Genomic DNA, 16379 nt, shown 5'->3' on the forward strand with positions numbered 1-16379 from the left:
TGTTTTTTTTGTTTTTTTGTGGTTTTTTTTAGATTAAACAAAACTAACTAAGAAAATAAAAAGAAACAACACGGACACAAATCAAACCAATTCATAGTCAAAGGGACGAAAATTTTCAATTTGGTCATTTTTTGAATCCTTACCCCCAAACCTAAACTGGACATTGTCCTCAATATCAGAAAACACAATAATGCATAAAATAAAAATAAAATAAAATAGTACGAAACAAAATAAAGCATTTATACTGAAAACTTCCCCAATTTGCAATAAAATCAAACGATGACCCCCAAACTTCAATTCTGCAATCAACTCCAATGGTGGACATGATCAAACTTTACTACAAAGAAAAGAAATAATTCAATTTAGCACGTAAGAAAATTCAGAAAACAAAAACAAACGGAAAATTGAAAATGGCAGAAAAAGACAATGAATAGAAATATTGGGTTGCCTCCCAATAAGCGCTTGCTTTTACGTCCACAGTTGGACAGCACTAAGAGTAATCATCCAAGGGTAGATGGTTCTTGGAGGGGTACAACCTCCACATCATGCTTCACAAAAGACTCGTAATATGGCTTAAGTTTATGCTCATTCACTTTGAACACGCCTCCAGTCTTTGCACTTTGGATTTCCACTGCACCATGAGGAAAAATATTAGTTATAACAAATGAACCAACCCATTGAGAACGAAGCTTACTTCGAAATAACCGAAGGCGAGAATTAAATAGAAGAACTTTCTGTCCAATGACAAAGCTCTTCCTTAAGATCATCTTGTCATGAAATGTCTTTGATTTCTCCTTGTATATTTCGACTAGACTCATATGCATCATTCCGAATTTCGTCTAACTTATTCAATTGAAGCTTTCTCTGTTGTCCGGCAACACTCATGTCCATGTTGTAGGCTTTGATCGCCCAATAAGCTTTGTGCTCTAACTCTACTGGAAGACGACATGGTTTCCCATAAACTAACATAAATGGGGACATTCCAATAGGAGTCTTATAGGCAGTCTTATAAGCCCACAATGCATCTTTCAAGCCCATGCTCCAATCCTTTCTACTAGGACTCACAATTTTCTCCAAAATTTGCTTCACCTCACGGTTTGATAATTCTGCTTGACCACTAGTTTGCGGATGATAAGGTGTAGACACCTTATGTGTGACATTGTACCTCCTAAGCAACACTTCAAATGTTCTATTGCAAAAGTGACTCTCTCCATCGCTGATGATTGCTCTAGGTATTTCAAATCTTGCAAAGATGTTAGTCTTAATAAAATTTGAAACAACTTTTGAATCATTAGTTTTGGTGGCTTTCGCTTCCACCCATTTAGAAACATAATCCACAACCAATAAAATGTAAAGAAAACCATTTGAAGATGGAAAATGTCCTATCAAAATCAATGCCCCACACATCAAAGATCTCAACAATCAAAATAGGAGTTTGTGGCATTTGATTTCTTGGGCCCAAGTAGGGATGTCAATTCTAACCATTAAACCCGATAACTATGGATAACCGCCCGAATGGATTGGATATGGATATGAAAATTCGGGTATGGTATGGATGTGGGGAAAAACCGTGAACTTTATTCGGTTATGATTTTGAATATGGTTATAGGGGTCCCCAATCCATATCCGTCCCCTAATCCGACCCGAATATTATATATATATATTTGATATATAATATAATTTTATTCAATTTACCGAACTCTCTCTAGACTAATTCATTATGCATGCAACAAACCCTATACTATCTTTATTATGCACCATGCATAGGGCATACCAACAACCTCATCAATTCAATACTCTTATTGTTATACTCAACCAAGTTAATTCATTGAATCATTTTATATATCAATTATCAAATGTTACAAGTTTATTAGATTCATCTCTATTCAAGAGTTTCACTATCAAGAAATTGGTGCATGTTATCATGAACAACTTCAAATATATTGTTATGTTTTTTGTAATTGGATGTTGCTATTTAATGACGGAATTAGTATTTACTAAAATTTATAATGCATCAATTGGATGAATATAATTTTTTTTATAATTTTTTACGAAGATGGATATAACCGATAACCAATTGAAAATCCGTTACCCGGTGGATATGGTTATGGATAATCCCCGATGGTTAATTTGTGGTTATGGATATGGTTAATTTTTGTGGTTATGGGGATGGATATAGAATTTTCGTCCCCAAACTGAACCGTTGCCATCCCTAGGCCCAAGTTACGTGTTCGTTGACAATGATCACATGTTGCACAAAACTTGTATGCTTCCTTAAACAAACTAGGCCATAAAAACCACTCTCTAACACCATAAGGGTTGTCCTCTTTGCTCTAAAATGGCCACCACATGCATAAGAATGACAAAAAGTTAGAATAGATTTAAACTCAGATTCGGGGACACACCTTCTAATCATCAGGGCAATATCGTAGTATTTGGCGATTTTGACAAGCTTATCTTTCTGAGCACGTGTAAAATCATCCGGAATCTTTTTGGTGACCATGTAATTGATAATATCTGCATACCAAGGGTCAGTAGCCTTTAATGAAAACAATTACTCGTCCGGAAAACTCTCACGTAAAAGGATGAGATATTCCTCTGTGTTTGAATGCACAAGTCTGCTAAGATGATATGCTACAACATTCTCACTCCTTTTCTTATCCTTGATCTCTAAGTCAAACTCTTGAAGCAGAAGTATCAATCGAATGAGTCGCGGTTTTGCATCTTTTTTTGTGAGTGGATACTTCAAAGTTGCATGGTCAGAAAACATAATAACTTCCCAATCAAATAAGATCTAAATTTTTCTAAAGCAAATACAATAGCTAAAAGCTCATTCTCTGTTGTTGAATAATTCAACTGTGCATGATTGAGTGTTCGAGATGCATAATAAATGACATGTGGCACTTTGTTGACACGCTACCCTAGAACTGCACCGACGGCATAGTCTGAAGCATCGCATATCAACTCAAAAGGTAAATTCCAATCTGGTGGCATGATCACAGGAGTCATGGATAACAACTCCTTAAGCTTGTTGAATGCTACCACACACTCTTCATTCATATCAAATGTTACATCCTTTTGAAGCAAACGGCACAAGGGTCTAGAAATCATTGAGAAGTCCTTCATAAACCTACAGTAGAAACCTGCATGTCCAAGAAAAGAACGAACCTCCCTGACAGTAGTAGGGATGGGTAAAGAACTAACAAGTTATACTTTAGATTTATCAACTTCAATTCCACTTTCATATATGATATGCCCTAGAACTAATCCATACGAAACCATGAAATGACATATTTCCCAATTTAAGACCAGATTAGTTTATTGGCAACGTTTTAAAACTAGGGACAGATTATGTAGACATGTATCAAAAGAATCACCATAAACTGAAAAACTATCCATGAAAACTTTAATGATTTTCTCAATCATATTAGAAAAGATACTTACCATACACCTTTGAAATGTGGCGGGGGCATTGCAAAGTCCAAACGGCATCCTCCGATATGCAAATGTGCTAAATGGACATGTGAAAGTTGTCTTTTCTTGATCCTCTAGAGCAACTGCAATCTGATTATATCCAGAATAGCCATCAAGAAAGCAATAATGAGAACGATCAGCTAACCTTTCTGGAAAGTGATCTTTGCGTGTGGTGCTGTTTATGTTTCGATAGTCTGTACAGACTCTCCAATTATTTTGCACACGTGTAGGCACTAGCTCATTAGCTTCATTCTTAACAACTGTGACTTTGGATCACTTCGGAACTGCTTGAACATGGCTCACTCACGTGTTGTCTGAGATAGGATATATGATGCCAACATCAAGAAGTTTGATAACCTCTTTCTTGATGACTTTCATCATGAATGGGTTCAGATGGCGTTGAGCTTCCCTTGTTGGTTTTGCACATTCATCCTACAGAATCTTATGCATACATGTAGCTGGATTTATACCTTTGATATCTGCAATACTCCAAGCTATGGCAATTTTGTGATCCTTCAGTACTCGGATCAGTTTCTCCCTCTCTTCTGCTGTGAGTTATGATGATATGATGACCAATAATGTTTCATCCTCTCCCAAAAATGCATAATTCAAATGTTCAGGAATCAGTTTAAGCTCCAATTTGGGTGCCTGAACCACAGAAGGAAGAGTTTTTTCGTTAGAAGTAGGAATTACAAAACTAGGTTCACAAGGTTGAATGTCGTTAAACATAGTAAAACACAGATTCAAGGCATCTAAATTAGCTACAGGGAACAAAGTGGGTCATCAGCGTATGGGCCACCGCATGCAGTGGCCTGTGGCCACAACATTGCTGGAATTCGACCAATATCAATCGATACAAATTACACCACAATGAAGCTCACATTGAGGGAAGAAAATGTTATACATGTGCCAAAGTCCAGATCTAAATGGAAAACAGTGAAAACCATCGAAGAAGGTGTAGGTGGACAGTAAACTTGTGGAGCTACTGTGACACCACCGCTGCACGAACGTCCTATCCAAGACTAAGGTTTTGCTTTAGGCGTCACGGGCTTCTCAAGGTTTGTGGTGGTTGCCAGCATTATCAACAGGAACAACGAGATTGTTGTTCGTTGAATCCTTCAACTTTTCGCTCGTCGATCCACCCGTCCTACGGTTGATCGCTGGGCTTTACTCGAGGTGAGGAGAAGAATCGACCATGGGTGGTGGCCAAGATCGACGTTGCCTTAATTTGCAAAAATCAACGTTAAACATGGGTCGCGTCGCCGGTTGGGTCAGTGAACGCGAGTCAACCTTCCTTAAATAGATTATGTCCAGACTTGGGTTGGGCTACTATATATAAAGGGACCAAATTATCATTTGCCACCGCCTTTGCTCGCTTATTTCTCCTTCGTTATAACTTCATTTTGCGAATGGCTTTTGCCTACGTGCTTGTGAGATCAAACTCTATCCAAATACTCGAGGTAAGGAGAGGAGTCGACCATGGGTGGTGGCCAAGATCGACGCTGCCTCAATTTGCTGAAATCAACGTTAAACATGGGTTGTGTTGCCGGTCGAGTCAGTGAACGCGGGTCTACCTTCATTAAATAGAAGATCATGTCCAGACTTGTGTTGGGCTGCTATATATAGAGGGACCAAACTATCATTTGCCACCGCATTTGCTCACTTATTTCTCATTCGTTATAACTTCATTTCGCGAATGGCTTTTGCCTACGTGCTTGTGTGATCAAACTCTATCCGAAAATATTAAGAGTGACCCTGAAAGATCTATGAATTTTTAATGACTAATTACAGAAAAACAAACTTTAACTAACCAACCAGAAGTCCAAAAACTAACGAAAAATAAAATTAATAATAATAATTTCTTGAAAATACATAATACGAAAAATTAACTAATGAAATATGGGAACGAGATTTTATAGCACAAACATTCAATGCAGTTTTCTACTTCATCCATCCAACTTGTATTCTATGGTTGAGATCTTCATCCAATTCTTCGTTCTTTTGCAAGATAGATCCAACACAGCGAAAGCTTTCGCTCTTTTGATACCACATGAGAGTTATTATAATCACTAATGAAAATCATGAGAGTTTTTATTAAAGGCTCTGATACCACATGTAAGACTTATAAAATACATAAGTTAACAAATTAAGCTCACGAACCATAATCATACAAGTATCAAAACTATAGAAGCAGACGAAGAAGAAGCTATAGCAAACCTCAATATAGTGCATCTTTTCATGTAGAGATCGACAATGATGAAGCCATGAGTCTTCTATATCAAATCTTCTCCTCTCTGAAAAAACCTTAATGCTCAAATCAACAATATGCATTTTATTTAATATAGAATGTATATATTGCAAGAGCATAGGCCTAGTGTAAATACATGTTCAGCCCATTTGTCTCTCCTATTAGGATCCAAGTGGAACACTGACAAGAAATCCTTATTCAGCAATGAGTACATAAACTAGGATGGAAATTGTGTTTCAATGCCTGGTAACGTTTGAAACAATTCAAGACCTCCGTCTATTATGCTTCTTTGCACTTAGTTGGCTTTGAAAATACATTATCATATTTGTATTCTAATAGTTGTTCGCTAATAACACAATGTTCACGTACATTAGAAGGAAGAATAACAAGATTTGTCATCATTTTGTTCAGATATAGTCTTCTACAAATTGAGATTCAACTGGCCATGGCAAAAGAGCCAAAGTCATGTTGGATCATTCACCTTGGAAATTAGACTTCTAGATGCTTTTGACTCGCAGCGGATTGCACCTTTTTCGCTGGATCATAAACTAACCACAATTTCATTCTCTTGTAGCTAACACAAACTTGACAGATTGCTTTTTAAGTCATGAACATAACTCACAGTAGTACGAGATGCTCCATTTAAATGGGGAAAAAAAAGTTACTTATACTACCACTCATACGATTATTTTCAGCTTAGTTGTGTCCATATAACAAATGTTTGTTTTAAATTCCTCCTCTTTCACATGGTACTCCACGAAAACTTAAATATATGTTTTAAGGCTATGGTGAATCAAACATTGTGACTTAAAAGATAAGAACTGAGTCCCAAACTTTGGTGCATTGGATTGGAGAGGTTTTTACCAAGTTTGTCATAAATGTCGTAGGATCATAATTAGTAAGGGAATGCATGTTAAGAACCTTCTCATTTTAAGATTCCCAACACTGTTTGTCATCCTACAATGTTACGCGATGATTTGAATAGCTAAAATGGAACCAAGTTTAAAAATGTTGATCCATCTTACATTCACCCAATAAACACTTGACAACCATCATGTTACCCAGTTAAACAATGAAATCTTGACAACAATTATTGGACAGCTGAAAGATTTCTAATTTGATTAATTTTCTATGGAGTTAATCTTTGAGCGATTTCTACTACTCAGTACTACGGTATGGTAATATTCCTATTTGCTTAGAAGTGAGAGGTCTTATGTTTGAATCTCGTAGATGGCGAATTCGATACCAAATTAGGCTGCTCATTATGTGGCTTAGCCAAACTTCCCCTTCCCCTAGTGTAAAAATATCGATGTATTCAAAAGAAGAAAGAAAAAAAAAACTTTGGGCGATTTCTTTAAAGAGTGAACTAGATAATAAATGATTCTGATTATGGTGTAACACAAGTGATGCTCACCTAAGGACTTTGAGGACTTGTAAGGACCAGCTCTGTCTCGAATCATAGGATTTTATTCAGCAAGATATAGCGGCTCAAATTATTTTACATTTTAAAATATCTTATTTACACTCCTTTTTAATTTCAACCCATTTTGTATTGAGAACCCACGTTTCTTTTACCCTCACGATCTCTCCCATGTTCTTTTCTTTCACACAGTCCTCCCAAGTCCTAACATGTAAGAATTCCTTGACAGCTTAATGGCCTATAAATCTACTCCCAAGAAAATCATCTTAAGCACTTTATTTCTCATACAGCCTTGAACTTTCTTTCCCAAATTCATTTATCCAAATGGATTTAATAGGCCATGATTTAAAATACAGATGCACTGTTACTGCAAGAAAACCAGATGTTCAAAATAAAATAAAATAAAATAAAGGAAAATCAATTAAGCCGTACAAATTCATGTGTTCTGCAATTTAGGACAAAATTTTTAAAAAAAGAAAAAACGAAAAAAATAAGGTAATCAGAGACTGAAGAAATTTTTGTGAATCAAACAAAAGAACAAATAAAATTGGCATCGCACAACCTGTTAATACAAAAGGATGAAAAACATTGACGAAGATGCAGTAGGAGAGATTTGCGAGGGTAAAAGAAAAATAGGTTGGGTTTTTATCACAAATGGTCATTGAAATTGACCATCACCATTAAAATGGTCTATGAAATTGAAATCAATCAATGTAATTCTTGAAAATAAATGTCGCAAATCGATGTGATCCTTCCGTCATAATTTTATTAAAAATTCCATTAAGTGTTGATATGATACATAAATGAGTCACATAAGTCATTTTTTTTCCTCACAAATGGTCATTGAAATGACCCGCGACATCAAAATGATCCTTGAAATTGACATGCAACATAAAAAATGGTCCCTGAAATTGAAAAACGATTAATGTATTCCCGCAAGTAGGTGTCCCAAATCAACGTAGTCTGTTTGTACCATATTTAGGGCCTCCGTATTTAGAGCTCGTATAAATACTCGGAGGACTCAAATGTAATTATGTAATAAATGGGGGGGCAAATATGTAATAAGTGAGGAGCCCTTATTCTATAAAAGGGTCTCCTCACCCTCAAAAACCTCAAGCTCTCATCCTCACAAACAGAGAGCTCTCTCAAACTCTCTCTTTCTCTGATGGACTCCCCCTTACCCTTGTAACCCATACATACAGTTAGAGAGAAATACAATCAACATCAGTGTGGACTTAGCCCAAACATTTGGGTGAACCATGATACATCTTGTGTTCTTTACTTTCTTGCAGATTCACGGTCAGATTTACGTTGTTCCAAGACCCTCCGGTTTTGTGCATCAACATTTGACACCGTCTGTGGAAAACGACACGAAAAACTATGTCGGATCTCTTTCATTTTTTCACGTGAATCTGCAAAACCCACACAGAGACACAGACACGGAGCTCTCTCTCTCTCTCTCTCTCTGCCTTTGAACTCACGCCTTTCCCCACAACCCACACATTTTCCACTTCTCAGAAAAGCCAAAAAAAAAACCCCCTAACAAAAAAAAATAATAATAATAACCTCCAGAAATTGAAAAGAAGCAGATCAAAAAACCAAAATGTCTTCTCTCATCACAGCAAAGATCAAGTCCAAGGCAGACGAGCTCTACCATGGACATGAAATCTGCCAACAGAAATCAAATGAGCTTCTCTCAGAAACCTGCTTACCCAATGGCCTTCTGCCCCTCAAAGACATCGAAGAGTGCGGGATCGTGAGGGAAACCGGCTTTGTGTGGCTCAAGCAAAAAAAAAGCTGCACCCACAAGTTTGAGAAGATAGAGGCTAAATCCAACGCCCTAGGGGCCTTAAGATAAAAAAAACCCTCTCTCTCTCGTCACTTACTTTCTTTCTCTGCACTTTCCAATGGCGACCGCATCTTCCTCATCGAGGGCGAGAACCCGGGCAAACAAAAGCGCCATGTGCTCCGATCTCTCTCGCCTTCCGAAAAGTTCTACACCGCTTCCAATGGCAGGATCTTGTCATCGGCGTCAGGTTTCGTTTATTTAACGAGCTTAAGCTTCTCGTCGCCGACGTCAGCTTTATTCCACCACCACTACCACCACCACCAGGACCACCACTACTACAATCAGCAGATCAACCACCACTACCATCACAGATTCGCTTCTCCGACGCGTGTCAACCTTTACACCTCCTCATCTCCGTCTCCGTCCGTTCGGTTCTCTATCAACCACCGTTTAATCTCTCCCAACCACCATTGGAATCGATTCATCGCCGTCTCCAAGAAAACTGGACCGATTTCGATGCCGAAGAAGACCTGTATTTGCTCACTGACGTCGTATTCGGGATCATTTTGCTGCAACCTCTATAAAAACCAGGGAGGGAGTGAAAACACCGGATCTTTCCCGTCGAACAGGTTAAATATGAGCAGGTCTACTATGACGAACTCTCTGGTACGAATTAGTGGAGTCGAAGGCGAGTGGGTGAAGCGAACCTTGACCGCTCTGATTCGCCCTTGTGCGCACCAGTAGAGGTGGAGAGCCGGGTTCCAGCCACGGCCCAGCAGACTCTCTGCCATGTCCACCGCCGACTACTAGTGGCGGCGGGTTACGATTCACAACGAATTTTGGTTTACAGAGTGACAGAATGGACACAGGTTGGTTGGTTATTTTTCGGTCATTTCTCTCTTTTTTTGATCTTTGAACCCGACGAGTAGAACTCGCAGCCGCACATTGCAGCCGCTTTTGATCTAATCCGACCAGATCTGATGGCACAACTGAGTCGATTCAAGCAACTTAGACGAGTTATGAAGCGGAGACGCTGAGTCAAGCCGACGAGTTTTACACTTAGAACTCCATATTTGTACAGTTGAATGATAATCATGTGCTATGGGTCCTCTTTTAGGAAATGACAAGAAAAAACAAAAGGAAGTCTGGAGATAAGAAAAGCCAAGGAGTAAGTGGATTTACAATCACTGCTCACCCATGCTGTAAACCTGCAAAGCAGAAAGCAAAAGTAAATAAGAGAATAAAATATGAGAGATTGAGATTTGACTGAGCATGACCGCAAGTGGTAGGGGAAAAACGGTAAAGAAGAGATTAATGATTAATTGGGTGCACATGCATGATAGCAGCGCAGAGACAGAGACAGAAAGAGAGGTGCGGTGGAAAGAAGAAAGGAAAAGGTAAAACATTCAACAAGCGCAATACTCACATGGAAAAAGATCTGCAACAACCCAATACGCAATAGGTGCAGCACGTACCAACGATCTGCAACTGTCGAAGCTTTTGTGTCGAAACCTTTGTTTTGAATGATGTGATTTACTTTTCTTATCTTTTGACATCTGTATAACCCCAACAGAGGGTAATAAAAAATTTAAAAAAATAAAAAAATAAAAAACGGCAAGCCCAAAAGAGCTAGGCCCTATGGCTCCAAATTTATTCGGCACCCTGCCGCTATTATCACCAACCAGGTGATTAAAAGTACATCTAATACTCCAAAATTATTCGGCAGTCTGCCGCTATTATCACTCACTAGGTGATCAAAAGTACGTCCAGTACTCCAAAATTATTCGGCAGCCTGCCTTTATTATCACAAACCAGGTGATCAAAAGTACGCCCAGTACTACAAAAAAATTATTTGGCAGTCTGCCGTTATTATCACCCACTAGGTGATCAAAAGTACGTCCAGTACTCCAAAATTATTCGGCAGCCTGCCGCTATTATCACCCACTAGGTAATCAAAAGTACGTCCAGTACTCCAAAATTATACATGAGCATCACTCATGTCAATCATACATAAACATTTATGAGCATCACTCATGTCAATCATACATAAACATTCATGACCATCATTCATGTCAACATTCATGAGCATCACTCATGTCAACATCCATGAACATCACTCATTTCAATCAACATAAACATTCATGAGCATCACTCATGTCAATCAGCTTCGAAAGCTTCATTTACGGAGCTCCAGCTTCAAAGCTTCACTTTAAAAGCTTCACCTACAAAGCTTCAGTTCATGGTATACAAAGACTGCCTCCGAACAACCGCCATTTCGGCCCATACATGGATTGAAATTGAAGTCTTCAGCCAACAGCCTCTATTGACTAAAGACTTGGGGGGGCTGCACTATGTACCAATATATTGGGCTTCCACAACTGGGCATCGTGAAAAATACTCGGGGGACTTAACCCATTATTCATGTATTGAGGAACGAACCCTTATTCTAAAAAAGGGACTCATTCACCTTCATTAAAGAGTATTGCTGCCAGTTGAGCAACCGTCTCGCCGCGAGCGTCAACTCTAGCCCATCATTTATGTATTGAGGAGCGAGCCCTTATTCTATAAAAGGGACTCCCTCACCATCATTAGAGAGTATCGCCGCTTACTGAGCAACCGTCTCGCCGCGAGCATCAAATCTAGCCCATCATTCATGTATTGAGGAGCGAGCCCTTATTTTATAAAGGGGACCCCCTCACCATCATTAGAGAGCATCGCAGCGTGCTGAGCAACCGTCTCGCCGCGAGCATCACTCATAACCCATCATTTATGTATTGAAGAGCGAACACTTATTCTATAAAAGGGACTCTCTCACCATCATTAGAGATGATCACCGCCTGCTGAACAACCGCCTCGCCGTGAGCATCAACTCTAGCTCATCATTTATGTATTGAGGAGCGAGCCCTTATTCTATAAAAGGGACTCCCTAACGCCACAAGCCGAGCCAACCAAGGCAACATAAGCCACAAACCGAGCAGCCTCGCAACATGTGCTACTTCTAGTTGAGCATCATTTCACATTGAGCACTACCTCATATCGAGTATTCAGTTCTAGACGACATCTAGTTACTTCGGCCCACACATGGACGGAATTTTAAGTCTCCAGCCAAAAGACTTTCTTGACTGAAGACTTGGGGGACTACTATTTGTACCATACTTAGGACTTCCGTATTTAGAGCTCGTATAAATACTTGGGGGACTCAAATGTAATTATATAATAAATGAAGGGGCAAATATGTAATAAGTGATGAGCCCTTATTCTATAAAAGGGCTTCCTCACCCTCACAAACCTCAAGCTCTCATCCTCACAAACAGAGAGCTCTCTCAAACTCTCTCTTTCTCTGAGGGACTCCCCCTCACCCTTGTAGCCCATACATATAGTTAGAGAGAAATACAATCAACATCAGTGTGGACGTAGCCCAAACATTGGGGTGAACCACGATACATCTTGTGTTCTTTACTTTCTTGCAGATTCACGGTCGGGTTTACGTTGTTCCAAGACCCTCCGGTTTTGTGCATCAACATAGTCCTTCCATCACAATTTTGTCAAAAATTCTATTATGTGCTGATGTGACACATAAATGGAGCTCACAAGTCTAATTAAATTTAAAAAATTACAAATAGGTTTAATAATGGGAATTATTATTAGCACTCCAAAAATCTCATTCTACATTCCAAACTTTCTATATTAGGAAAGAAATATACACTTGTGAGGAGTGTAGAATGAGATTTTTGGAGTGCCAATAATACTTTCCTTAATAATTTAATAGTTAATAAAAAGTTGTGAACCCAAAAACCCAGTTCTGCAATCACCTCTGATCATAGTCCACATTCCTCTACCTCCTTCGTTGTCTATTATCTAAAAAAAATTTCTCAATACACTCATCTTTACACACTTCAACACCCTTCACTGAATTGAATCTGGATCGAGATCACCTTTAGTGACAGCTTGGCTGATTGGCAATGATTTCTGGGACATCACTATTAACATTTAGGTGATCAACATCCTCACAACCTTAATCTTGGAGAGCTTGTTCGGCGCTTCCCTACTGGTCTAGTGACTCAAAGAACAGCGAGGTATGCCTTGAGATAATGAGGTTATAACTGAGGTGTGTATTATTGGTTGAAAACTATTTCCAAACCTTCTCTTAGGCCTTGATTATGCCTTGTGCCTTTGCAAATTTATGGAAAGAATCTCTCATCAGAGTAGGTCCACTCTAAGATTAAAAAAATTCATTGTGCAAAAAGATATTTAGACAGCTTTTTTAATAAATTATTAAACCTACATCAACACATAACAAAAAAATGTACATAACTGTGGCGGAATAATCATATTGATTTGCGACACCTATTTTCAAGGACTACATTAATTGATTTTCAATTTTAGGGACCATTTTGATGGTGTGAGTCAATTTCAGGGATCATCTTGATGATGTGAGTCAATTTCAGGGACCATTTGTGATAAAAACTCAAACAGGTTCCACAAAATGGGTCAAATTAAGAGTGATAAATAGAGTGTTTTAAGTTGTGAAAAAATTTGAGCCTCTGGATCTCATTTAATAAAATTCTATGGTTGATATAGAGTTGGTCCTCACAAATCCTTAAAATAAGGACCTTACGTGAGCATCACTAGGTGCAACACTAAAGGCAAAAGAAGAGTAAAAATAATAGTAATGTAATTCATAAATCTATTTTTAATTCTTACACCTCTTATAAGTTTTGGTCGTCGGATCGAAAGCATTGATAAAAATCAATAATAAAAAATTAATAAAAGTGCATAAAAAGTAAAAATGAGTTTGTAAATATTACTTAAAAAAAATTTCAAGTAAGGTACGACTGAAAAGATCCATAGCATCTCCAACTCATAGCTTAAATTTTATATTTTTTTTCATAAAAATGGAGTTAATACACCCGAAGCACTAGATACGTGGGAGAAGCTAAAAAAGTCGCATCTATATCGTATCATTCATGTCATTGACATTTTAAACGCCCCACAAGTCACAACCAATCTGCATTTGCTGGCCTGGCCCCCACCCCGGATACCTAAATAGTCCAAATTGACTCTCTCAGCATAAAACGACATCAAAACTAAGAAAAAAACAAAAGGATTATTCCGATGCGCGCCCTTTTTGACTATTTCCACACGCAACGAAGATTTCAACCAAAGAATCCAATGCTCCGTCCACCAACACAATTAATTTCGTATATAAAAAAAGAAAAAAAAGAAAGTAAATTAATAAAAAAATTGAACAAATTCAATAACTCATCAAAAGTATATATTCCATTTTCCATCTCTCTTTCGCCCTTCTTTTCTTCCATAATTTACATCATATACCCCTCCGTTTCCATTACACCGTATATTTCATTTTTGTAATTCAGCATCATTTTCTTTTGACTTGTGAAATAGCGCTAAGTCCACATGCTGTGTACTTCTCCACTGTCACGGCGTGCCTTCAACGGTGACGATCGGGAATCAAACTGTGGACCCCGCGTCACTCTATTCAGGACGACTGGAAAACAAGGCCCACATTAGCGGCTGTGAGGGAAGGGTAAGGGTGCGGGTGACGGTGCTCAGCTTCGTAGGTAACGACGAGCATCTCGGGGTCGTCCTGTGCTCTCTCCACGTGTTTCCTTGCTGGACACCCTCTCACTGTACTGCACCTATAATACCCTCTGCAAACAAATAAATACAATTAAAATTAATTTATGAGCTTCATGGAAAAAGAACATTCAGATCTGTGTTTGACTTTGAAAAGATGTGCGGTTGAGATTTAAAGAAGAAGAATAATACCTCGGGTGAGGTGAGCCCTTGATCGGCTTTTGACCATACTTTCTCCAGGCGAACTCGTCCGCAGGTATATCGGCGGTTTTCGAGCTAATCGCCGCCACTCTAATCGTCCTCTTAACCTTAGACTTCCTACAAATAATTAAAACAAATATTCATTTAATACAATAATCTTCAAACAAAAATGCTAAAATCAGTACCTTCTTTTCTTGTTCAAAAAAAAAAAAAAAAGTACCTTCTTTTAGAACAATGGCAGTGGCCCGACGACGACGACGTTTTAGCGGGTTCGCCCTCGTGACACCGTTTCCGGTGAGATTGTGGAAGGGGCGGTTTTCCAGCGGAGAAAGCCGGAGGCGTAGGCACAGAAATTGATGAGAAGGTTTTACCGTTGGAAACGCTGCCGTCTCCGATTGTGTTTGAGGAAAAAAACGACGACGTAGTGGAGACCGGAGGGGACACAGTAGTGGAGTAGTCCTTGTCCGATTTTGGGGTTTGAAAAGCAGTCAAAGTCGTCTGAGGTTTCGGATGGACCGAATCTGAAGCTGGTTTGGCCGGTCCGCGACGGAACCGGGCGTGACCGGTCCGGTTCAAGACGGAGATTAGGTGCTTGAACTTGGTGACGGTGAAGTCGCTGATTTCCCGGCAATCGAGTGGAGTGTGGGACGGGGTTTGATTGGACAGGGTGCGGATGAGGTGCTGCATGCTTTGCAGGCCGGCGGAGGCAGCTTCTTGCACGGCAGTCCGATCGTCCATCTTGGAGAAGCCAACTAGATCTATAGCCATCGGAGCTGGCTTTTGCTTTGAGAATACAGAGAGACTTGGGAGGGAGGATTGATGGAGTTATGAATTGGGAGAGTTTGAGAGAAGGGAGGGGGTTGGGGGTTGGGGGTTAAAAGGGAAACGAAAAGATGGTGTAAAAGTCAAAGGATGGGATCCAAGGTAGAGATTTTTGCATGGGACATGATGACACGAAGACAAAACAAGTCTGAAGGGGGTTGGTGATGGGTCCCACGTGAGGCAAAAGAGGAGAAAGAGGGTTCCGTCTTGTAACGCACTGACTTTTTAGCTTTAATTATTGACCAATGGCCGCGGCATTCTGAGTTGCGTATGTTGACTTTATCATCTACTCAAATCAACCAAATAAAGAATAATCATGTTGTATGATCTGCTTTTCCTTTCAAGATCTCATCATATCATAAACGATATGCTTGCAAGCTCCAAGTTGCAACTAATTAAATACGATATTCTCCTAGTTATATTTTCCTTCATTTTTGTTTTGTTTTCTGTATGGATATGCTTGTCAAATCTGGATGTGTAATGTAGCGATTGTCTATGTATTGTATATCATGTGGGAGCAGCAAAATTGTGAAGCTTTCGTAATATTCAAATTGCCCTTCTTTCATAAAAATTAAAATAATAAAAAAATGTTAATTGGCACACACGCAACCATGTAGCAAGATGCTAGTTAATAATTAAAAGTCATCTATGTTCACTTTGAGTGATTAAAGAAAGAACGTTTCCATGGGAAAGAACCTCCTCAGTGAATATAAGATTTTCATCAGGCTGATCTTGAGCCGCCATCCAAGCACGAATATTGTTATCACACTTACTTGTGTTTTATCATATAGTGAAAGTTAATTTTAGAGTATAGGCAATTTTAGAAG

General features: G+C 38.9%; 2 protein-coding genes across 2 annotated transcripts; both read right to left on the bottom strand.

Moving 5' to 3' along the window:
• Positions 1-771: 771 nt before the first annotated feature.
• On the bottom strand, positions 772-9105 carry LOC139190885 (uncharacterized). Its single transcript, XM_070811377.1, has 4 exons — positions 9029-9105; positions 2934-3130; positions 2406-2517; positions 772-1243 (listed from the first exon to the last, which is right to left on the bottom strand). The coding sequence occupies exons 1-4, from the start codon at positions 9103-9105 to the stop codon at positions 772-774; spliced, it is 858 nt and encodes a 285-aa protein (XP_070667478.1).
• Positions 9106-14189: 5084 nt separating this feature from the next.
• Positions 14190-15655, bottom strand: LOC103427630 (probable WRKY transcription factor 11). Its single transcript, XM_008365700.4, has 3 exons — positions 14951-15655; positions 14722-14847; positions 14190-14603 (listed from the first exon to the last, which is right to left on the bottom strand). Exons 1-3 carry the CDS (start codon positions 15496-15498, stop codon positions 14432-14434), a joined length of 846 nt encoding a protein of 281 aa, XP_008363922.3. The 5' UTR covers positions 15499-15655; the 3' UTR covers positions 14190-14431.
• Between the last annotated feature and the right edge of the window lie 724 nt (positions 15656-16379).

The sequence above is a fragment of the Malus domestica genome, chromosome 13, assembly GCF_042453785.1.
Source record: "Malus domestica chromosome 13, GDT2T_hap1".
Taxonomy (NCBI): domain Eukaryota; kingdom Viridiplantae; phylum Streptophyta; class Magnoliopsida; order Rosales; family Rosaceae; genus Malus; species Malus domestica.